Source organism: Onychomys torridus, chromosome X (assembly GCF_903995425.1).
Source record: "Onychomys torridus chromosome X, mOncTor1.1, whole genome shotgun sequence".
In the NCBI taxonomy this organism is placed as follows: Eukaryota; Metazoa; Chordata; class Mammalia; order Rodentia; family Cricetidae; genus Onychomys; species Onychomys torridus.
The window spans coordinates 53996214-54021795 of record NC_050466.1 but is presented as its reverse complement, the minus strand read 5'-3'; the positions used below and the strand labels follow the sequence as shown (position 1 = coordinate 54021795).

At 41.1% G+C, this 25582-nt stretch overlaps 1 protein-coding gene across 3 annotated transcripts in view; it reads right to left on the bottom strand.

Moving 5' to 3' along the window:
* Positions 1-2236: 2236 nt before the first annotated feature.
* Positions 2237-25582, bottom strand: part of Clcn4 (chloride voltage-gated channel 4) — a 65607-nt gene continuing 42261 nt past the window's right edge. For all 3 annotated transcript variants that reach the window (XM_036174422.1, XM_036174424.1, XM_036174423.1), the window contains exons 7-13: positions 25302-25508; positions 25113-25193; positions 23481-24026; positions 20144-20330; positions 18795-19193; positions 12535-12751; positions 2237-4726 (exon numbers count right to left, since the gene is read on the bottom strand). In XM_036174422.1, the coding sequence (XP_036030315.1) occupies positions 4636-4726; positions 12535-12751; positions 18795-19193; positions 20144-20330; positions 23481-24026; positions 25113-25193; positions 25302-25508 (1728 nt within the window). In that variant the 3' untranslated portion in view covers positions 2237-4635. The remainder of the gene's footprint in view (positions 4727-12534; positions 12752-18794; positions 19194-20143; positions 20331-23480; positions 24027-25112; positions 25194-25301; positions 25509-25582) is intronic.

Here is a 25582-nt window from a genome sequence, read left to right as displayed (position 1 = left end):
GGTAGGGGAGGACATAGTGCAAGCCCTTCTGTTTTCCACTTTCATTAAAATAAAGAATGCCAAGCTGTACATCCTAGTCTCCAACACAGAGCAGACACACAGATGGCCTGGGTAAAATGATCCTGCCCCATTCTTGGAAATTTAAAAGCCCAGTCTGAATTTTGAGTTAGTCATTGTCCACTCTGCCAAGAACAAGGCATTTTAAATCCAACCACATTGGCATCAGAATCTGCACAACAATCTTACAAAGCAGGTCTTTCCTTTGGCTGGGTGTGTCAGCAATCATCACCAGGAGGTCTCAAGAATGCCTATTGGGAAGAAATATGCAGTGAAATCACCTCTCTTCCACTTACAACATGCTTGTTGAGAATTGTTCTTGTTTTCCATTTAAAAATAGAGTTCAAACATTTAATTTTTAAGAAGGTACCAATGCTTACACAGTGTTACAGTTTAAACAAAAACAACACATTACTATGTGGTTGTTGCAAGACCAAATGTGAACATATCCCATAAAATCACACATAGGCTCATTTCCAGCACACCTAAGAGGGCAAATAAATAGTTATTACCATGTTGGTAAAATGGGATCTGGTTATTATTTCCCAAGTCAGATATACTGGCTCTGTGCTCATGTAAATCATTTCAAGGGTTAGAAGCTGAGTGTGATAAACCACTGCCCAAATCCAAAAGGTGGAATATTGCAATTACATAAGGATTCCATCATTCTCCTTTATGAGTTTCTTATCATCTCCAGCACAGCATCTGATAATGAATACTGAACAGAATATATACATGTTTATAACTTAAAGTAACCCATTCTTGCCTAAATGGAACAAATCATTCTCAAATGTCCAGTTTCAGTGACTTAGTAGGCTCAAAAATTTATGTTTATACCTTATCCTTGGAAAGGCCTTTGGGATGGACAAAGTAGAGAGCTGTTCTTGGCAACAGTGAGGGCTGAATACTTGAAGATTTCCTTTTGGCACATTTGTCTATCCCTAAAAGCCAGAGGAACATCTACATTCCCATGAAATTCACTGAAAAACTTCAAGAATAAATCCACATGTCTTTGAGCCGGGGCTAGCCATTCTTTGGTGTTCTATAACCCATTTCGGGAATGCAAAAAACAGGTGGTGTGTCTCATCAGAAAACACCTTCTCCATTGTACTTTAAGTTTTGTTTGGTTTTAGTATTAAAAATGGATTCAGAAAGACTCCAGAATGTTTTACAGATGCCTGAAGATTTGGGTTCTGGAAAAGGGGAGGAGCATTACTGGGAATGACGTTTATTTCACTTTCATGTCCCAGTTTTTATCAGACCACCAAGTGGATGGGAACTCAATATTGGGATACAGCAAATACCCTCAGAGTTCCTACTGGAAGCTTTCCTAAGAGTAACAAAGGGAGCCTGTGGTGGTGGTGCACAACTTTAATCCCAGCATTCGGGAGGCAGAAGCAGGTGGGTCTCTGTGAGTTTGAGGCCAGCCTGGTCTACAGAGAGAGTTCCAGGACAGGCAGGGCTACACAGAGAAACCCTGTCTCAACCCCCATCCCCACCAAAGGAAAAAAAGTGACAAAGACCAGGGCATTGAGTTCCCAAAGTAGCTTATTCAATGGCAAATGATAGCTTGAGAGATGGGCTCCCTGGGAGGAAGGCAGTCTCCACAGCACACTACCCACCCTTGACCTTAACCTGCCTGTCTGACCACAGCTTTGATCCTCAATCCCACATTAGAGGATCAATTTGCAAGTGAAAAGAAGACTGGTTTATTTCAGTCCAGTCACACTTTCAATTATTTAAACAAGTTTCACCTTGTCCATGGTAAGCACTAGGAGAAATACACAATGCTTTCGATTTCTGCTTGATAACTTTGGCCAAGAGTAAACTGATTCCCTTGTCTTCCTCCATGGACTCTGCTAGATTAGAGGGGAATTATGTTTTTGCTGACCTTTGGTGATACTTCCACTGTTGTGCATTATTTTTTAAGCTAAGATACCTGTTTCTTTCTCTCTCTCTCTCTCTCTCTCTCTCTCTCTCTCTCTCTCTCTCACACACACACACACACACACACACACACACACACACACACACACACACACAGGGGTTGGGGGGCTTGTGGATTATAGAAGGTTTGGCTATGACTAATTAATACTCTCCTTCCATTGTAGACCAACTTTGAGCGGAACCACTTAGGCAAAAGAGGGGAGCCATATGAAGCAATCTTGCACACTTAGAATTTACAGTCCAGGAGAATTCAGCTTCATTTATAAATGTTCCATGCAAAACCTAATAAAAACCCTAACATTAGGATCTACTACTTAATATTTACATGCTGTGAATGAGACAATGAACTTCATTCTCAAACCAAGGCTTAAAATCACTACTATTACCTGGATATTTTCACATGATGTGCCTACTTAGTGTTATTTCAGAGGGAGACAATTAGTTACAGAAACAAATAGTTGGAACTATGACATTCCATAATTGGCAGCATGATCTGACTTAAAAGGTTTGCTTTTCAGAATATATTTCTTGTAACAATGAGAAGATTCACAGAAACCCACTTGTAGGTAGGGTTTATTCAAAAGTAAAATTCCTATTAGACCTGAGAAATAGACTTGGCTTAGGAATTAATTTTTCTCTCAAATGTGCAAAAATGGGTAAAATGCAAAAAGGTTATAAGAATGCTTGAAGGGATGTTTGGAAGGATTGTCGAGGATGAGAGAGTAAAAAAAGACACAAAAGACAATGGTAGGGATATGATGATGGAATTTAATATGACAGATACACTCCCCTCCCCAAAGCAAATCCTCCTTACTTATTAAGAGAATCTAAGTGTCATTCAGAAAGTAATGTGTCTAGCTAAAATTTTTCTTTCTAGACTCACATATATCTAGGAGGATAAGACATGTGTCAAAATTCCAGCCAATAGCTGTATGTTGAGCATCTGTAGCAAAGCTTATCTTTCCCAGATACACACACTTTATCTTGTTACTCGCCTCTTCCTCCCTCTTCCCACACAGTAAGTAGACATCACACCTGGCATCTGTACAACATTTTTACAACTTAGAGGCAGTAAGCCAAAGGGCAGAGGATAAGAGAAGCGAAAATGAAATGCCAGAAGAATTAGGATCTCTGGAAATAGTATGGAGACAGTCCTGGAGTGACCATCTCCTAGGTTTCTTACTCAGACTCACTGTCAATTGTGCTTTCTGCTACACACAGCCAAATGCACATGCACCTGATACATCCACATCCAATGACAATAAGATTGAAAAGAATGATGATGACTGAGGGAAAGGTAGGGGGGCAAAGATGAAGTGAAATGGCAAATGACATAAATCATACAGAGATCATGCAGTGGACCTAAAACACTAATTCCTTCCTGCAGAAAAGACAGAAGTGCTGACTAAAAGAATAAAAGTGTCATTAAGTTCAAATACAAAGAGACCCAATCCTTCAATGGGCTGTATAAAATGTAACTCTATCTTATGCTGTGATTGCTATTATGAAAGTACATGCTTAGGCATTAAAACTGGACATTTTATATCCTACAGAGAAGAGAATGGAAGAGATTTAGAATCAATTTACTATTTCTTTTGTAATTCATTTGGAGGAGTTCCCACTGAGAACTCATATGCCTCACCCTAATCATGGCTCTATCTGAAAGACCTGAGAAGAGAGTTAAGTAGAAACACTGGGTAGCTGGTTTTTAGCAATGCACATGCTACTTGGAAACTAAAACACACTACAGCAATCTGGGAACACACAGGCAATAATCCATGGCAGGTGCTGGACTGGTCTATATATCAAATGCACAAGTAACTGCATAAATAAATGAAGTCAATGCTTTGGGGTTGCAAATCAGTGATGAGGCAGGTGTCCCCTCAAAGTAAGAATGTGTCCCCTTATATGAGAGGCATGTCCACACAGTACTACATGTTCCAAGAGTTCACTGTCCAGTCTCAAAGTATTGGTATTTTGTAGGAGTTGTTTCTTCATGTTCACTATGGTGGGCACCACTGATACTGGTTCAGACTGATAAAGTAGCAAAACAATGGGCTTGAGAAGAAAAGCAAGATAAGAGATGGTCATAAATAGATCCATCAGGGTCTGCTTGTAGCTTTCACTGTACCCAACTTTAATTTTCTTTTCTCTTCCAACACAGTAAGTGCAATATCTTCCCTATGATTTCCTAACATAATAGCAAAATTTTAGGAACCAATACATAATAGTGGCATGCTGATACCCCTCTTTGTCCTTTGGACTCAAAGTTTCACATGTTCTCCAAAATTACAAATATCAACCTTGAGTGAAGGGACCACAATTTCTGGTGTTCCACATCCTCATATAATTCATGTCATTTACACTCTTCCACATGCCCTCAAAGCAGTTAGTAAACTCATTAAGCATCACGGCTTGGAAATTATAAGTGGTTAATTACAAAATGCCTACTAATTTGTGGGTTTGCCTTTTTAAAAAAAGTTTCATCCTTCTCCCCCTTCTTTCAAACAAGGCTTTCATTTCTGCTGCCCTCAGCACGAGGTCTTTCACTGGAATCATAATGTATCATTTGATTATTTCTTTAAAAATTATGTAGTTATTGGTCTTCTCAAAATAACTGCCACCTTATTGCTAATTAAACATGATGGATTCAGGGTCCTGGTTTGCCATCTGGGCCATGTGTCTCAGAACATCCTTTTTTGTGATGATCCCAAGAAGTCTCCTGGAGTGGAAACAAAACAGAAAAAAGAAGTCAGCCTGACAGAAGAGACTCATGACCAGGCTCAGGGACAGGCAACATTTCCTAGCTTCCTTATGGTTAAGCAGGACCAATAGAATGAGCTCCAGGCAGCAGCCTGTGTGCAAAGATGACAGGCACCTCTCTCAGGTCTCCTGTGTAGTGCTTCTCTCTTCCACTCTCCTCACCTGGCATCCAGGGACAAGAGAGCCAGGGAAGGACTCTGATGCATGGAAGACTGATTCATAAGCCAAGATATGGATCCCTGAATAACTGGAGAAGAGCCTGTACCTGCAACCTACATAGTATGTAATAGGTGAGAAAAATGACTCTTCTCTTTGCTTGTATGTTTTGAGACAGAGGTTCCATATACAGCCCATGCCTGGAACTTGTAGTCCAGGTCAGATTCAAACTTTTGATCTTCCTGCCTCAGCATCGCAAGTGCAAGATTATAAGTATGTATCATTATGCTTGTATAAAAAATAAATGTTTATTGCATTAGCCACTGATATCAGAAGCTTGTTTTTGATACAGGCTGTGAACCTACAGTGAATAATACAATGCCTTCAATTTTAAGATTGTAATCAATTTATAAAGGGCTGTTAAAGCTATTGTAACAACTTGACCACACCATAGAACATCAAAATATAAGGGTTTTCTTAGTATAAGAAATTAAGGTAGACATGGCAGTATATGCCTATTAATACTAGCACTAAGTAAGCAGAAACAAGAAGAGTGTCATGTGTTTGAGGTTAGCCTGACCTACATAGGGAACTACAGGAAAGTCTGGGACACAAAGTAAGGTGGTATCAACAAGAAATTATTCTACTTTTAATTTCATGTTACTGGATGAGTAAAGTACAATGTACACTTCTGGCCAAATATACACATTCTCTCCTCTTCCAAAATTCCATTGTTTTTGACGACTATAAAGAGTACCAGTTTCTAGAGTCTGTTGTCTGTGTGTGTTTGTGTGTGTGTGTGTGTGTGTGTGTTTGCACATGTTTGTGTGCATGCATGCACATGCACAAATACATATGTATGGTGTATGTACTTATTTGTGTATATGTGTGTGTCAAGGCCAGGAGTCAACTTATGGGTCTTCCTCCATTGCTAACCAGCTTATTTTTGAGACAGAGTCTTTCATTGAACCTACAGCTCACTGATTCAATTGGGCTGGAGCCAGTGAGCTACAGGGACCCTCTGGTTTTCTGCTCCATCTACCCTCCCCCAAGTGCTAGGGTTGCAGATCTGCAGTACCACACCCAGCTTTTAGAATGGTATTGGAGATCCAAACTCACAATCACACAGCAAGCACTTGACCAGCTGAGCCAGGAGCCTGGTTCCCAGGTTTGTGATTACAGGGTTATCTGAACTATACCAACCTAGGGAGCACAGTTCACAGACACTGGGATGCAAGTAGAGCTTCCTGGATGATACTGTGCCCATTCGGACAGAGTCTGGGATGCAAATAGGGCGGATGATACTGTGCCCATCTGAACCAACCTTGCCTTATTCTTTTTATTAAATACTTAAATAACAGTCTGTGGGACCAAATCATGCCCTGTTGGTGAAGTGAATTTTTCTACAAAGACAATGTGAACAATTTCTTTGGAATACATTCCATCACCGGTTAAGTATGAAAATAATTGTTTGCTCCATCTTCATTGCGATGGGGAAAAAAGGATCAGGAAGCAAGCCACAGAAGCCTCTCTTCAGAATTATGGAACAATAAAAATGACAGGCCTCTCTACTCCTGGGGCTATGTAAGATGATGGCAAACCAAAAAAAATAAGAAATCACAGATACAATACATTGCCATTTAACTCAAGCCTAATTAGCCCAACCCAGTAGTTAATATGAAGAAAGCTGCATTTGTCCAAGGGATAGCCATGTCAGCTACAGCTGGTGAACAAATAAAGCTGTCTCTGACATCATTGGACCTCAAACAATCTAGGAAATGTGATATCTTTCAGGTGGTAGTTTCATCTTTTATCACATTAGGAAAGTGAGTAAATACTGTTCCCCACCCTCTGTGTCACAGGAGCATCTTTAGGAGGGAGGAAAGCAGCCATAAGGCCTTCTAAAAGCATGCTAGACAGGAACTGGGGAGTGAGTGCTTAAATAGGTTGGAGCCTAGGACTGCAACTCTAACTCGGGCTGCTTTGGGTTCCATGATTTTGGCCATCTTTATATGTGTGTCTGCCTGTCTGTATGTGTGTGTGTGTGTTATGCTATATATTGTTATATATGTAATAAGATATAATTATATACATTAGGGTCTTATTATGTAGCCCTGCCTTGCCTCAAGTTCAAGGCAATTCTTCTGTCTCAAGTTCCTGTGTGTTGGGATTACCAGGCATAAGTTACCACACCCAGCAAAATATATGTCTGCAATGTCTCACAATGCAGTAAAATTGAACTGAAGCCTTTTTGTACAACAAAAACACTGCTCTGCCAAATCTGCCAAGCTGACTTGCAATTTTGGAATCACTCAGCCTGTAGTGCTGTAACAAAATGCCACAGACATGGTGGTTGAATTAAAGTATAAGATCAAGGTGCCAACAGGGCCAGTTTCCCCAAGGCTCATCTGCTTGGATGACAGATGGATACCACCATGCTCCCACTGTGTCTTCATATGGCCTTCTCCTTTTGTATAGATACTCCTTGGGTTCTTCCTCTTTTTTAAAGGACACTAGTCCTGTTGGATTAAGGATCTACTGAAACAGCCTTATTTAACGTTAAGGCTCAGTGTCTCCCCCTACTGCAACAGTCATAAATTAGGGTTAGGTCTTTAGTATTTTAGAAGGAGACAATTCAGTCTTTATCAGGAATTCAGCTGCCTGTACTGGACAATTATGAGAAAAACAATTCCCTCTGAGTGCTTCCCTTTCCACATCATGTAAAATTCTAAAACTTGTATAATATGTTGAACTGACTTAAGTGAACTTAGTGGGTTCCCCATATGTTGGTCTACCCCATATATTGCTCTAGTCCTCAAATAATCTGAAGGAACCAAACATTGACACTCTTCTTGTAATGGCATGCTAGCTTCTCCTGGAAACCCATCCACAAGTGTGACCACAGCCAAAAGAAGTGAGGCACTCTGGGCTTCTCACATAGGAATGGGCCTGGCTTCAGCTAGTAACTCCTGAAAATCCTCTTTTCCAACTCATTTGTCTCAGCTGCTTGGGGATCAACTGCCATAATAAGGGCTCCAGCATTCATCAAATGAGATGTAATGATTTTCCCAGTGGTACTATTACCCAGTATTTGGTCAATCACCATGCTTCAGTAGAAATATCACTGAGTCCTCAATATTGCCATTGGATCTTCATAACCAAGAGGTCTGAGCCATGTCAGAGGCTTGGATTCCCCAGGTTAAGACAGTTTTCCCTTGGAGTCAGATACAGTTCGTTCTCATTCTGCCAATACTAATTAATTTCAAGGATACAACAGAGCCAGCAAGGAGATTTGAGGCTGAGAGAAGTCACTATTTAAAGCCAACTAGGAGTTTCCAGTGAGGTTCCCTCCTAGATAGCTGTAGCTGAAGGAGTTCTAACCTTGATCTCAATGACACTCTCTACTCTTCTGTACCCCATGAAGGCTTTACTTATAACTTCTCCACTTTGATACTTGTGGTATTTGGAGACTTCTTTGTAGGGAGTGACATGTCCTGTATATTACCTAGATTCTAACTGCTATTCGCCAGCAGCACTGGTGCTCACCCCTGCCCTGCCCCACAATTGTGACAACCAGAATTTCTCCAGGTACTACCAAACATTACCCTTTATTGAGAAACACTGCCCAAACTAAAAGGGAGGGAGGGGAGGACTAAATTAATTAAATGAATGACCATGTGACTAAGCAAACCCACTCCTGGTTAGCAAGTCAAGAAAACTAAAAACATGTCTGCTTAACAACTTACGCACTAATCTTCTCTCACAATAGCCCCAGCTGGAAACAGCCCAAATGTCTAACAATAGAAGAATAAATAGATAAACGCTGGCTTATCCATTCAATGAAAAGTTATTCTGTCACTAACAGAGCATTCATAGTTGCTCTTTTGGTGGCAAGGAACCCACCGCTGTCTACCCTCAACATGTAAACAGTGTTTTAGTTTAACTAGCTCACTCATCTTCTGCTATGTATTTTTCACTCAAAAACACAGATTGTGATGACTACCTCTGGAGCACTCGCCTTGGGTGATGCCACTTAAATTGGATTCCTAATTCCTTATTCCTTAGTAGATTCCTTTGCTTTTTTGTGTGTAGTGCTCAAGGTTGAACCTAGGGCCTCACACATGCAAGGTAAGCACTCTATCACAGAGCCATGTTCCCAATCCTCTAAAGTTGATTTTTGTATTTTGAGATGGGGGGTCTCACTAAGTTGCCTAGATTGATCTTGAACTCACTCTGCAGCCTAGGCAGCAGAGCTTGAACTTGCCATTCTCTTGTCCTAGCCTCCTAAGTACATGGGATTTCAGGCTGGAGCCACTAGGCCCAGGATACTTTTATTTTTAACACTCTGTTTGTGTGATGCTGGGCATGGAACTCAGGGCCTTGTGTACACACTAAGTCATGTACACCCCTGGTCTTCTGTTTTAAAACCACTTTGAGCCTGCTCCAGTTCTCAGCCACAATGGATGCTCAGTAAAAACACTGACTGCACCCATATCTCCTTGCAAAAACTATGACCACTATCATTTGCAAAATGACAAAATTGTACACACATACCCTTCATGTATCTATATAGTCTGGGCCTTGCTTTATTTTACCCTGGAGATAGAATCCAAAGATATATTATACCCTGAGTGGTAACATGTGCCTATCTGTAGTTTTGGCTCATGGGAGGCTAAGGCAATAGAATCACATAAGCCCAGAAACTTGAAGCCAGCCTGGACAATTTAATGAGATTGATCCCCTTACCACCACTACTACCAAAAACAACAATAATAAAAAAATCAAGCATTATAGTTTTGAAAACCTCTTCATAAAGTTCTGTGACTATAAAGTCTGCAAGTTAGATTGGTTCCAGCAGCACTGAGAAAATATATGTTCTAGATTTTCCTTGGCTTTGAGTATAAATCATGCCCTAACCTGCATGACAGCAAAACATCAACACAGAAGGAAGCAACATCAAACCCAGCAGGCTTCATTAGTGGTAATAAATGTCCTATTTGATTTAAATCAAGTGTTTGAACTCCAGCTTCTTTGGGTGGCAGTCCATGAAAAACCTGGTGAATTACAAATGGCCACATTCATGTCAAAGGACCTAAACTACAGACTGCAGTAGCTAGAATCTTCTGAGACAGCTATGCTATCCAGATCCCTTGTGATGAGGGAAATCTGATACAATCACCCAGACTTGCTTTCCCTTTCTAGAACCTCTGGGGAGAAAAACTCACCCAAATTTAATCTTAGTACCTGAAGGCTTGTTAGATTCCAGCACTCTGTGTACAAAGCATCTCTGATTCCTATTCTAGTTTTATGAATATTCTGGGCCCCAGGCCCAGAGATAGCCTGCAGACAATCAGGTCAAGGGACAGGCTCAGACTCTCATCCACTAGAGCAGGGAAGGCACATGGCAATGGAACGCATCAAAACCATAAGCTGGCTTGAGCCGGGCCTGCCCTGGCTGAAAGCCCAAGAAGATGAAAGGCCCCGAAAACAAGGATCCCTTGCCAGCACTAACGTATCAGCATCTGTATTTGCTTAAAACATGTAGAGCCAGAGAGAGAGGGAGAGTTGTTTTCTCTTAGAACATTCGGAGCCAATTTCAGCACCCAGATCTTCACAGGAAAAACTCATGGGGCTCCATGAGGTGTAAGTGGGCATTGGGGGCAGAATTTCCTGACTGAACTGGGAATTCCAATGATAAGTGACATCAGACTATTTTAGAGGAAAGGAGAAACTGCTATACACTTGAGATGGCCTGGGCAATCATTGCAGTATTTACTCCATGCTGGAAACCCAAGTGCAGATATTCATTCCAGTGGTTCTCAAAGTGGGATCCCTAGAAGCTTGTTAAAAACTCACTTTTTCAGGCCTTACCCAAGACCTCAGGGACCAGAAGTTCTGGGGTAAACAACATAAAGATGAGTTTTACCTGGAGGTTCATCCTCTATCTAGAAAGGGCATTCCAATATATGTGTGACAAAGTAGAGAGTACCTCTAGAATCCATGAGAAGTGTGATCTGTAACCTCAGTCAGAATGAAGGAGGAACCTGTCCTGCCAATTAGAAGTTCTACAGGTAAATGTGTACACTGAAAATTTGCAGTCTGTACTCTTGTTACTAAATCAGCAGGAGGAAGCCAAATGAGTAAAATTCCTCAATATTCAACCCAGGGTCCTTATACTATGACACTAGATTTTTTAAAGTCAAATTTGTGGTTTTCTTGCAGGAAATGTATTGTGCACTGCATAATGTTACCAGCATTGATCATTGACCTCTACCTACTACACAACTATAATACCTCTTCCTCTGATTGTGACATCCAAAATTGTCCTTAGATCCAGCAGAACAATAATGTCCTGGTTGAGGACTACCATGTTAAACTAGAGTGTATTGGCTCTAAAGCAGTAAACTGTGTTAAGCAGTTCAGCCTCTGGGTTCTACAAAGGCCTAAACTATGTTGGATATCAGAAGCTACACAACATCTCTTATTTCCAGACTCCAAACTGGGAGTAGAGCAGCTATATGATAGGGTTTCCAACACCTTTCTCTGTACAATCTTCTGAGGCTATGGAACTTGAACCACACCTCTGAGTCTAAAGAATGGCCCTTAGAGAACTACATCTTAGGTATTATCATGGCCATTTATATTTGTGTTGTTGATTTCCTGGCCTGTGAGAACACAAGGTAAAAGTTTCAGCAATGATGCCATCAAGCTATCAAATTCCTCAGTTTTCTAATACTATTTGTGTAACAAAGGTATCTTTTATTAAAAAAAGCATTGATGTCTTAAGGAACAGTCTGAGAATAATAGATATAGTATTTGCTTTTGGGGTAACAACATCCATAATAAAGTGGGGGAACAAAGAAATGTGTTCCCAGTCAAACCCAACAAAACACACACACACACACACACACACACACACACACACACACACACACACACACACTGATAATCCACCCACACTCTGCCCTCATGTGAGAGTTAGAAACCATACCCATCCTGCTTGCTGTGATGAATTCCCATTCCCTCCCTTGACTCCTTCATAGTAATTCTAGAGAACAACAACCCTTCAGATGTCCACTTCACAGCCAACTTCAGGGGTTTTTTTCCCCAAGGGAAAATATTTATTTTCATATTTGTGTATTACTCAACTATTTAACCAGTGTAAAATGTACAAACTTACGTGAATTTTATGATGTATCATTGCTGAAGGTTTTAAGAATTGCACACCTAAGTGTATTTTCCCCATAACTCCTGTGCTTTGATTGCTGCTCCTTTTGGCATACTACTATAGTTTTGAGGAGCATTTATGTCATGGAATAGCAGAACTAGCTGCACCTTCTCCTTAGGCCAAGTGTCACATAGCAGACGAAACAAGCTGTTCTTTAGATCCTCCCTTTGACTAAATCTTCAGACTGAACACAGGCAATAGTCTAGCCTACAAGTTTTTTCCTCTTCCCTCTGCTTGAAATTTCTTCTCAGTACATTCAACTCAGCTTAGTGATATCAACTGTCAAGGACTGGTCTACCCCAAAGGACCATGAGTTCCTTAAGGGCAGACACATTAAAGCTGGCCACAGTACATATTTTCTCTTCCCTTGTCTGGTTACTCACCCACTCCTCGTCACCAGGCATTGGCGGAGCCCCAGTTTCCGGAAGATATCCACTACTGTCTCCATGGGGGTGTGGTCTGTGACAGTGAAAGGGCTCAGGTTCAGAATACGCCTCAGCTTTAGTGGATGTGGGCTATTGGCAGGCAGCTCAGGGGGCTCCTCTGTGAAGTACATGATGGAATTGCTCACGATACCCTCTTGTCTCTGTCTGGCATTCTCTAGAATAATGGTGAAGGAGGAAAATGATAAGCCACACACAAAAATCTTGTACTTAACAACCCCCACCTGCCCTCATACAGCATATCAGCATCTCACAAAGAGAAGTTCAGAGGGCAAAAGGCACAGTCATAACAAGTACTTCAGCCAAACATCTGGGAACCTGGCATCCCTCTCACATGCTGTGAGAGGGGGGCCCTGCTGTGACAAGAATGTTCACTGCCAACATCTTGCAAGATGGGCCCCCACCAACATGGCCCTTTGCAGATGTCCACCTAGACTCCAGAGCACCCCAAATGACCAAGGTCCTTCATTCTTGTTTTTACAGCATCTCAACATGGGCTGAAGGTCGTGAGGTTAAGAAACCTCATTTCACTGCCCAGTAACCTCAGCACATTGATTTTTACAAACGAGCTTACAAGAGGCCTAAATAGCATTATGAATCCTAGAGGGATGAGAAACCAATAAGACTTGCCCAGGCTCACCGCCCAGAAATGCAGCTCAATCCCAAATATCCCCCTTGGGACCAAAGAAACAACCCCAGAAAAGTTGCATCCCTCCGCCTCTAGATTCTCCTCTCTTTAAAGTGTGTCATTTCATAGATTTTGCAAAGAAAGATAGTAAAACTGTTATGGTAGCAATTAGTCTGTTTCTGTGTGTAGGCAAGGCCATACAAAGCTGAAGAGAAAGTAGTATACCCGGAATTCATTAGAAATACGGCTTAATGTAGTGCTAGAAATCCACGCTATTTTAAGTCACACATGAAATAAATCCATCAGTCTCAAGCTATTCTCCAAGGCCATTTTCCTTCTGTTGGAATTTTAATCTTCCTTTTAGTTCATGGGAAAGGGTTAAAAAAAATGTACAGCAGGGCATGCCTTAAAAATGAATCCCAGTTTCTACAGTACATTTCTTAACTCTCTCAAAAGACTACTATTCACCTATATTGTTCTTTCAAAAATAAAATTCTTACTGCCTCCTCTAAGACCATTTAGTGCAATAGGGTACTCTAATGGAAAACTGGCAGCATCAGTGGTCAAGTGAGTCTGAAAGGGGGGCTCTGTTGTAAAGAAGAAAGGAGGGCCTGCTGGGCAAATGCCTGCACATTATATGGGTCAGGTTGAATCTCTTTACATCAAACGGGATGTGATTCAACCACAAATAGCAGATGACACTGAGGTACAACATGTTTTCAACTGTAGATCCTACACAATCCACACTACTACACACTGTGCTCTTGTCTCCTAATCCAAAGGGTTCTGTCTTAAAGCTCTCAGGCACAGAGGCTATATTCAGTACATACTTATTTGCTCATTTCCACAAACCAATATATTCTCTTAAAGTCCCACATAACATAATTTCCATCCACTTTAACAATCAGATCAGACATCAGGATTGGATCAAGCCACAACACTTAATCGAGAACTGATCACATGGATTTGCCAAGCCCCTCATAAAACCAACCAGCCCAGTTGCTGAAATAAACAAGCTCATGTTTCCTCAGAATCTACTGATATTGTTTGAAACCTTGATAATAACAGCTACACACTCAATGAAGTCTTGTTCACCAGTGTATCCCTTGTGCCAAAACCATATCTAAACATGAAGTAGGCACAAAACATTTTGTTAAAGATTTGTTTTTGATAGGTGGTAGTGGCACATGCCTTTAATCCAAGCACTTGGGAGGCAGGAGGTGGATCTCTGTGAGTTTGAAGACAGCCTGGTCTACAGAGAGAGTTCCAGGACAGCCAAGGCTACACAGAGAAACACTGTCTCAAAAAACCAAAACAAAGAGATTTATTTTCCAGAGAGAAAGAGAGAGACAGAGAGAGAGACAGAGAAAGAGAGAGAGAGAGTTTGTGTAGGCCAGAAGGAGGCATTGGATCCTCTAGAACTGGAACTACAGGCAGTTGTAAGCCACCTGACATGTGTACTGAGAACTGAACTTGGATCCTTTGGAAGAGCAATGATGCTCTTAGTTGCTTAGTCATCTTTTTAGCCCCAATATAAAACATTCCTGTCGCATGCATGCTATATGCATGAATGGATAAGATCTACTAAATGTCTGTTTGTCATATAGAATAACGCCTATTTCATGGAGGGAAGAGGCATTAGAAAGGGATGCTCAAGGGCTATGGCAAGGATTTTAAACATTAGCTAGGGTCAGATGGGAATCTAAGCTGCTCCCTTCGGAATGGCTCTCCTAGGTCACTTTGAAACTAGATTGTAAAGATTTATATTAAGTCCGTAACATATAGTTTGGGACACACAAAAGATATGAAGAAAATGAACTGAATGCTGACTATGATGGACCCAGTGAACAGTGCCTTTAAAATGTTTCCAATTTTTTTTCAATAATGTAGGTGCTTCTATTGCTTTTACTTTTAAAATGTAACAAAAACTTAATTTGTAAATCTTCAACAGTTCAAGCACTTAAATGTTTCTTTGAATGTTTTAATGTAGAAGGCTCCATCATAAATATTGTAGTAGAACTAGTCTGGATAGACACAGCTCCTTTAAAAATGATGTGTGTTTTATGAGCACCTGCTAAAGCTGCTCAACCTCATATTCCACTTTCCAACAGCAATAATATCAGATGCAAATTAGTACAATGTTGGTGACATGAATTTCACATAAGGCAATAGATTTAAAAAATTTTAAAAATTAGAAATAAGCATACACCAAATAAGCCTATGGGTGGCTTCAGAGCAATGATTCCTAACTGAGTACAGTTTTGGCCTGATTCTCGTGGGAATTCGGTAATGTCTAGAGGCCCTTTTGGTTGTCACAAAATGGGAAGGGTGAGTGCCACTGGATTTTAGTGGAGAGAGAACAAGGATGCTGTTCAAAATCCTATAGTATGCAGGACAGCCCCAACCACATACAAATGTTAGTGGTAATAAGGTTAAAAGCCTTTATTTTTAGAGTAATTGTTTCTAGTGAAGCGATACTCTATCATCCAGTTGGTTAAGAATGCTTCCATAAAACAAACACAATTAACAAGAAAGGAATGGAAAATTGGAAGCAACCACTCTCTTGCTAAGTAGCAGTATGACGATTTAAAGACTACATAGAAAGAAAAGCAGATTATTTTATAAGATACTATCCACCAAGGAATGGATAAATCTTACACACTCTATGTATTTTAACACTTAGCAGAAAGTAATTAACACCACTATGCCACATAACCCATTCCAATAATTAACAGTGCTTCCAGACAGAAACCTCTACACTTACAGAGCCTGTCTGGCAGATCTGATACCTATCTTCTCATTTAGTCCTGAAGGCGGTTCCCTTTATGCAAGTAAGCATCTTCCATATGTTGGAGAATCATTATTAAGTCATCCACCAAATCAAAAAAAACTAAGAGTTCCCTTAACTCTTCCCTAAACTCTAACTTTCCATTCCTTTAATCATCTTTGTGGCTTCCCACTGAGTCCTCTTGGAACCTGTACTTGCTTAATTGCAGAAGCCTGGACTTGAAAAGCCTGAGCCCTGCTGAGTACAGAAGAATCTTCATATTTGCAAAGAGTAATGAGAAGTAAAATCCACTTGCCAGGAGTTTGAACACAGTCATGCACCCATTGGCTAATAAACTCTCCCCATTGGCTAATAAACTCTGATGGCCTAGAGTTGGTGCTAATATAAAGGCAATGGCTGTACTCTGGCATTGCAGAGATACATTATGAATGACAAAACATAACACATATATGTGTGAAAATACTATTATGAGATCAATTATTTTGTTTGCTAATGTAAAAACAGTGTTTTTAAGTTTTAGAAGAAAATAATAGAATGGAAGAAAATCCTTATTTTGCTCATTTTTCATTCTTTACTCATGATAACTTTCTTGAAAGTTCCTTGCAAAAGCTCTGCTTCTAATTCCCTTAAAAGTGAACTTGGCACGGAGGAGTTTTTAGCAAAATGTTTAACGTCCTATCTTGATATTCATACAAGGGCATATAATTCCTCAAATACAGGTCCTGAATCTCACCACCAGAATGTGGTGATCCCTCAGTTTCCATGGCTTAGGAAAACAACTTGTCTGATTCTCTGGAGTAAAACTTCCCTCATCTTTCAGCAAGCCATATAAATAGCAGCGTCTACACTATGATGGGCCTAACCAAAAGCACAGAAATATGATTTACACTGCATGGTGCCTCTTTAGATATTCCAAACATAGCTTTCTTAGAGGGTGCATGCTTGCAGAGCTTAAATTTCGTCTCCAACCAGTTGATGCCAATTATCACTTCCCACTTGATTACAGTAATGGATTTAAGCAAAATTAGTAAGATGTTTCTTAGCAGGTGTGCCTGGAGCAGCACAATAGGCAACTGATTATGTGACATTTATTACTTCAGTTTCTAAACTCAACCTTTGCATAAAAGAATTTGGGGGGATTGAATGCATTTTAAAGGCCATTGATTATATTATTTTAAAACAAATCCAACCCTACTTAAACAACTTTTTAATGATCTTATTATTTGTTAGGCAATATTTACCCCTCAAGGCACCTCCCTGTTCAGAGATGGGACCTATATAAAGAGAAACATCTCAACTCACTCACACAGCAATTTGCCATTGTAGCTAAAATGTAAACTCAAACTTTGTTTTCTGTGTGAGCTAACTATTAAAGTTAGAAGGCAGTGCTTATCTACACTAACATTTAAAAAGCATTAGCGGGAGATATCTTAAATATATTTTAAGCTATTTAGTATGGGTAAAGGGTTTTAAAATTAGAAAAGGAAGTGCCTGGGAAATAGGAACAAAGGGTCAGAGGATGAAAGAGCAGCATGGTGAAGAGGTGTTCACAGTGAGGTAATCAGCAGTCAGGCAGGAGGAAGGTCTCGTGATTACACTGCAAGAACATTCTGGAAGATGTGGTGGAACATAACAATGTCCCACGGGCATGAAAGCTGTGCCAGAGACCTGTCTCCCATATGATATAGGGGTATTTCACAGACCATGGTGCAAGACTGCTAATGGGCAGGACACGGTGTTTGTAATATGTGTGAAAATAGACTACACTGGTCCTTGCAACTGCTTACATCCTGAGGTTCACAAGACTTCAGTCCTCTGAGGCACCTTATTTCTCTTTGCCAAGGCCAGCCTGGGCTACCAAGTGAGTTCCAGGAAAGGCATGCTGTAGGATGTTCTGTATGTCAAATGTGTTGCTCTGATTGGTTAAAATAAATAAAGTGCTGATTGGCCAGTAGCCAGGCAGGAAGGATAGGGTAGGCAGGACAAGGGAGAGGAGAATTCTGAGAAATGAAGGCTGGGGCAGGGAGATACTGCCAGAGCTGCCATGACAAGAAAGAGATAAGGTACTGGTAAGCCACGAGCCACGTGGCAAAGTATAGATTAATAGAAATGGGTTAATTTAAGATAAAAGAAGTAGATAACAAGAAGTCTGCCACGGCCATACAGTTTATAAACAATGTAAGTTTCTGTGTGTTTACTTGGTTGGTTCTGAGCGTCTATAGGCCTGGCGGGTGAGAGAGATTTGTCCTGACTGTGGGCCAGACAGGAAAACTCTAACTACAAAGGCCCAAAGCTACACAGAGAAACCCTGTCTCAAACAAACAAAAACCAAAAAACAAAACAACAAAAAAAACCCAAAAACTTGGAAGACTCTGGCTTTTTTAAAATGTTTTTTCATTAAATCATAATGAATTTGGTATATACAAATACATAATCATAATGATTGCACTGTATTTACATAATTACTACTCCTTCTTCTCCCCTTCCAACTCCCCCTATGTTTCCCTGCCATATCCTCCTCTAAATTTCATGTTCTCTTCTTCCATAGTTATTACATATATGCATATACATATGAATGCACACATAATCTATTGACTCCAATTAATGTTGCCCATATGAGCACAGGTTTAGGACTAACCATTTAGACTTGAGTGACATATCAGGGGCTTGTCAAGGAAGCTCTTGACTTAATGAACTCCCTGGGACCCATGTGCTGATTCTAGAGCCACAAAAGCTACCATTAGCCTCTGAGGGAAAGGTGAGAGCCTCCATGTCTGTACTCACTTATAGCCAATATCAGCTCTCGTCTCTGGGCAAAGCCAATGAGGCGCTCTGAGTCTCTGGAGACCACCACAGGAAAGCCATTGTAGTCTGTCTCTTTGATGAGTGTCTCCACATCCTCCACAGTCATGCTGTCCTGGGTGAGCACTGACAATGGTGGTTCTCCCCTCCGGGGCCGCATCACATCAGTGGCCAGAGTACGGTGGGTGAATTCATCCTTCACATCGAGAAATGGGTACCCATTCAGATGGATGTGGGCTTCATAAATCCCTTCTTTCCCAAAGGCATCAGCCACCCACTTGCTGGTGACAGCGGCTGCCATCAGGGGCACAATGTACTCCAGACCTCCAGTCAGTTCAAACATGATGACTACCAGTGACACTGTCATCCTTGTCACTCCACCTATAACAGAAAAGGACAGTGGGATTTGAAAGCTCAGCCACAGACCCCATGAAAGTGTGATCTGTGCAAACAGACATGCTTACAGACCAGCATTTCAGCCCAAGCAGACTCTTTAATGGGAATTTTCTTTCCTTCTCCTACTTGTTCCATGGAGTCAATCCCACATGATACTCAGGCTCTGTTAAACCCAGCCTTGCAGCAGGGACCTGTATTGCCTGACACGGAGCTCCACTTCAATGAGGAACGTGGGTGTCTATTCTCCCAGGTGTTATGCCTGGCCCTTTGATAAGTAGATCCTACCAGACTATCCAGGCTCCTGGCTGCAAGCAATTCAAAAGCCAAGACGTTGGGGGAGATTATCAAGAATATTAGGTTGGACAAGGATCTTGCTTTGAAATCCTGGGTATTCAAAGGCAATTCCAACTAAATCCTACTCCAATAAACCTAAAGCAGATCTCTTAACTTCAGCACATGAGATATTTGGGGCCTGGCTATTCTATGTTATCAAGAAGGTGCTATGCTTGAAAGCTAAGCAGCCCCTGTGCCTCTACCCACTATGTACAAGTGCCACTTATAGTTATGACAAGGAAAAATGTCTCCAAATATCACCAGAGGCAAAGTCACCCATTGTTGAGAAGCCATATTCTAGATGGTGCTGCTGTAAGGCAGTAGAGATTTCATCAGACTGGGCTCTCAATGACTGGGCAGAGGAAAATCTGCTAACATGTGAATGTAGGTGTGTGTGTGTGTGTGTGTGTGTGTGTGTGTGTGTGTGTGTGTGTGTGTTGAACAAGACATAAGCAACCAAGATATACGAATTTGCTTGTTACCAGAGGATAGCCTAACCTCATCCAGAGTGAAGTCAATGATCAAATTCATCTCTTCTTTCTTGTGTGACCTCTAAGGTAGATCAGCATCCTGCCTGCTTCCTTTCCCACCCATGGCTGTACCTAGACAGGCTGCAGCTCCCACCATCGCATAAAGCCCTGGTGTGACACAGTCCGCTCCAGGTCTGCACCAGTTCCTGAAGACGATCCAGTCATGGTGATGGTAGGCCAGCTGCTCCACACCGATTCCCACCATCCGACCTGCCATGGCTCCTACAGCCATACTGGGGATGAAGAGGCCTGAAGGAATCTCAAAGGAGCATACAGAGAAAAGGTAGCCTGAGATAAGGAGGCCCAGTCCCAGGGAGAGTGCAAGTCCCCCCACCCACACACATTTGCATGTGGCTTGGGTCCTCAAAGGAGACACAGTTCTTCAAAACAAGCTGGGAAAAGGTGAGACAAATGATTTGACCTGCTCAGTAGCTTACTTGTTGAACTCCACTGCAACTCAAAAAGAACACAGTTTGATACTTTCATTTCCTCTCCTTCAAAAGCCAGCCCTTTTGCCTGCTGTGCATTAAAGAAGATAAGCTTCACTGCAGATAACGGTCTAAACCAGCATCTATCACTTGAGCCTCTCACCACTTTCTCACTCCCCTAGATGTGTCATTCACACTGGCTTTGAAAATGAAATGTCAAGCCACAGCATGAGAATAGATGAGAAAGGCCTTCAACTGCTCCCAGGTAAAATAAAGAAACTGAGTGTATTGTGTTACCATAGCTGTCCTGGATCTCCCAAAAGCTTTTCAAATACTTAGTACCCTCTTCAAAGGGTGCTGGCTGGACACTTATCAGGGAGAGAGGAGAAAAATCTCCCTTTCCTGACTAAACACATTTTCCAAGAAGCATTCAGAATATTTTCCATCCATCTTAGCACCAGCAAGGAAGCATACTCTGTGGCATAATAGTAGTTGGTAGTAGTGAGTTTTCTACTTTTATGAATGAAAACATATTTTGGTTTAGCTGGTGAATATACATATGCTACAAGAGCCCTGACTTCCCATGTTCAATGAGAATCTACAAGCTTATAGACTTCACAGCAGCTGCTCTTCTCACCACCCCCAGTAGCCATCAATCTGAGGATGGAGACAGATTTTTAACCTCACTGAAGGGAAGGAAGCAGCCTCCTGGGCAATTTCTAGAGTCTGGAATGATCTTTAAGAAACTGTCTCTCACCAGGCGGTGGTGGCGCACGCTTTTAATCCCAGTACTCAGGAGGCAGAGCCAGGCAGATCTCTGTGAGTTCGAGGCCAGCTTGGGCTACCAAGTGAGTTCCAGGAAAGGAGCAAAGCTACACAGAGAAACCCTGTCTCAAAAAACAAAAAAAAAAAAAAAAAAAAAAAGAAGAAAGAAAAAAAGAAAAGAAACTGTCTCTCTGAATTTCCCTTAGTCCACAATCATGGAATCCCCCTTAACTTCAAAGTAGGCCTTTCTTATTAAGCACAAAGGGATAGCATTTCCCTTGAACACAAAGACAAACTCCTTTGATAGGAATTGACGATTAAGGGTGAGTCATCTACTTAATGAGTTCTACACATCTTGTGCTTTATGAAATCATCATTTCTGAGAATCTGTAAAAAGAAAACATTTGTAGAATAACACACAATAGTAATGACCACACATAGTTTGCGGAAATTCATTAAGTTGCAATCAACTCTGTATGAATGGTATATTCTGATAAGTTTTGTTTTTTTGTTTTTTTGTTTTCTTTTTGTTTTTTTTTTGTTTTTTTTTTATTTTAGACAGTTTCTCTGTATAACAGTCTTTGCTATCCTAGAACTTGCTTTGTAGACCAGGCTGGCCTTGAACTCGCTGAAATCCACCTGCCTCTGCCTCTGCCTCCCAAGAGCTGGGATTAAAGCCATGTACCACCATCATCCAGCTCTGGTAAGTTTTAAATAGAAATAATGGTACTATTCACAAGAGCTAAGAAGTAGAACCAATCTAAATGTCCATCAAAAGATGAATGGATAAAGAAAATGTGGAAAATACATAGAATGAAATACAATAGTGAAATACTCCAATAAAAGGAGCAAACATTAAAACATGGTACAATGGATAAACCTTGAAACTACAATGATGAATGAAAGATGCCAGAAACAAAAGGCCACATATTCCATTCCATTTATATGAAATGTCCAGAATAGGTAGATCCACAGACAGAGAACACATTTATGCTGCAAGGGTTAGAGAAAGGGAGGATGGAGAGTAACTATTAATACAGTGTCTTTGGGTGAATAAAAATTTCTGAATCTAAATACACAATGACTATGCTGTATTGTAGATGTACATAATGACAATGAACTCTCTACTTTAAATTGATCAATTTGGCCAGGCATAGCACTAACATCTGTAATCCCAGCATTCAGGGAATAGGAGAACAACAAGTTCAGAGACAGCCTGGTCTAAACATTGAGACACCATCTGAAAGAGAAAAAGAAAGCAATAATGTCTCAGTGCCCTTGGAGGTATGAATAGCTGTGCAGGGTTAAAATACTGCTTCAAACAGAATGAAAGAACCTGTCTTTTCTCCAAAAATGGAAGCATGTGCTGTTATCCACAGCTCTCAAAAGACATCAAGAAAAGGTGTATGCAAATAGTCCATGCCATAAGCCTAGCTAAATCCAGACAGGGAAGCAATTACTCTGTGCAGTCATGATAATGATGTAGTGTGTAAGCTGCCCTGATGATGATGTAGCGTGTAAGCTGCTCAGTACAGAGTCTCTAAATGCTGACTTTGGGTATGTCTCTCCAGAACCATATACCCTTCAAGGGCAGCATTCTGCTTTGGGCTCTGTACCTCTCAGACTTAGTATATTGCTCATGATACAGACAATTCTCAGGGGATGTTTACTGACTGAAATGGAAGCCAAACTGGGCTTTGTTTGTCCACTATCTGCCATCACCCACTCAGCAGGTAAACCTATGCTTCTAAGAAGGCAATGAGGTGACTTGGTATCCAGCTCTGTATTCCATAAATATCTTACAAATTGGGTTGGACCAATCCACCTACAGCTTCTTCAACTAGAAAATGAAAATAGCCAGATGTGGTAACATATGCCTTTAATTTGTTTATTAACCAGCACTTGGGAGGCAATGAGATCGCTGTGAGTTCAAGGCTGGTCTAGTCTACGTATAGCAGGTTCTGGGCTAACCAGAGTTACATAGAAAGATCCTGTCTTTGAAAAAAAAAAAAACTGAGAAAGAAAATGGGAATAAAATCTCGACTTCATACATTTGCTGTTTAGAGAACTGTTTCCTTTTGATTAAGAGAAGACTAAGCACATGAGAACATTCAAGAAAGGTCAGTGTTCTTCTTCAAATCGTAATTTTGTTTTGGAGAACAATGTGCTGTACCCAGAAAAACATGCCCTCCCCTACTTCTTTCTACTTCACTTACCTTCATGCCAAAGGTAAATATAGTAATGACTATTTTGAAGATCAGTGCCAAGGCCAGCTGCCACATTGCTGTGTAAACCCCAACTCCAGCTGGCCGATCTGGAATGTCATCTACAGGCCGAGTCATGTTGGGGTCATTGATATAGTCACAGAGCTGAGAGGATTCAAGAGCTCCACAGTCATTGAACAGCTCAGAAATGAGCTCACTGGTGCTCTGGCGAGTGTATGGATTGGGATAGGCGATGATGGCAGTGATGGCTGTCACCACAATGACCTCCAACACTGGGTACTTCCCCAGCCTGGTAGTTTTACGCCTCCTGCACCAGGCAATGTTGCAGCGTGTGAAGAGGGTTCCCCACAAACCCCCAAAGACTCCAAGCAGGATGAAGGGGAAGAGTTCAGCCATATACCAGGGTGTATGATACTCCACATAAAAGAGAACCAGGCGACTATTTCCAAAGGGGTTGATGGAGCGCAGTGTGAAGGCCGCCACCAGGGCTGCGAAAAATGACCTCCACAAGGTTTTCAAGGGAAAGTAGTAACTGACCTGAGACAAACAAATAGAAAATCAGAGAGTGACCAAAGAAAGGACTGCTCAGAGCTTTTCTCTTGGGTAAGCAGTTGGCACTTGATATAAAAGACACAGACTAAAATCAAAAGTATATGCTACTCATTTTATCAGTTTATGTTAGTTGTGACCAAAAAGCACCAACAATAACACTTAAGGGAATTAATGTCTAAATGTAGACTGGTCAGCTGAGTTCTGGATACAGCTTGGTGTTACAGTTTTTATCTAGCAGTCATAAGACCCTGGGTTCAATCCCCAGCACTACAAAACTTAGTAAACAAATAACAAAAATGGGATAACTTTAATCAAAATGAATTTCAGCTATGTTTTTAAGAGAAATAGAAAGCTTGGGTGCTCAATAACCTGAGTTTTGTCCCTAACACCACAAAAATGATAAAAATTAATACATGTACTCATAATAGTGTTCATGTCACAGAAGTCCTCCCAAACTCAATAATTCTTATTGTATGAACAACAGAACAGATAAAGGGCTGGAAAATTCTAGCCTACAAGTCAACTCCTTGCCCAGAAAATATATTTCTATGGCAGCAGAATTTTTATATTTATGAATGGTGAGGGGAACAAAAGTAGCTACTTATAACCTGACATATTCATTAAAAGATCAAAGTTTTTGTGACACATAAGAACTAAATAAAGGTGAAATTTCAAAGTCCATAAAGAAAGTTTTCAGCCACATAGCCATGTCTACTCATGGATATTGCTCCAAGGACGTAGTCAATTGGCTGTGACAAAAAGTGTGTGGACCCTGAAACCTACATAGTTAACTCTCTTGAACTTTTCAGAGGAATGTTTGTTAACCCCTGGAATGGTCCATTAGGTTCCAAAACCAAGTTGGAAACTAGTTGGTTTATATTCCCACACTAGAAATCTCCACAAATTTTATATTGCCAATATTGAACACAGTACCTGTGAACACATTTTAACAGCAGAAATTGTGTTCCTTAATTTACTGCATGAAGCTTGTTCAATGGTTTTTGTGCTCTGTCAGCCACCCCATATTTCTGGCCACTCAAAACCACAAAAGCCCATTCTCCCCCACCTCACCTCCTCCAGACTGAAGAGCACACCTCCTATGGGAGCACCAAAGGCCACAGAGACACCAGCAGCTGCTGCAGCTGAAAGCACCTGCAAATCGAGAAGTCAGAGATGGGCTCTGGGGACTTTAGTGCAGGTGGGATGACGTAGGGACTCCAAGAAGTTATGTCTCCTGTAGGTAAAAGGGAGCTGGCTCACCTCACGCCTCTTGCCCTCATTCTTGCTATACTTGGAGAAAAGGCTGCTGAAGAAGTTGCCACAGCAACAAGCCACATGCACAAGTGGCCCCTCTTTCCCAAGGCTCAGGCCAGAAGACACAACCAGTACCAAGGTAACAGTCTTGATTAACAGCGTCCATTTCCCCAGGTAGCCTCTGATGATAAATCCACTCAAAATGGTCTTTATCTGCAACAGAAGACAGAGAGTGAGGGGAATGAACAACATTGGTCCATGGCTAGGAAAGAAGCTGTAATGGCTCT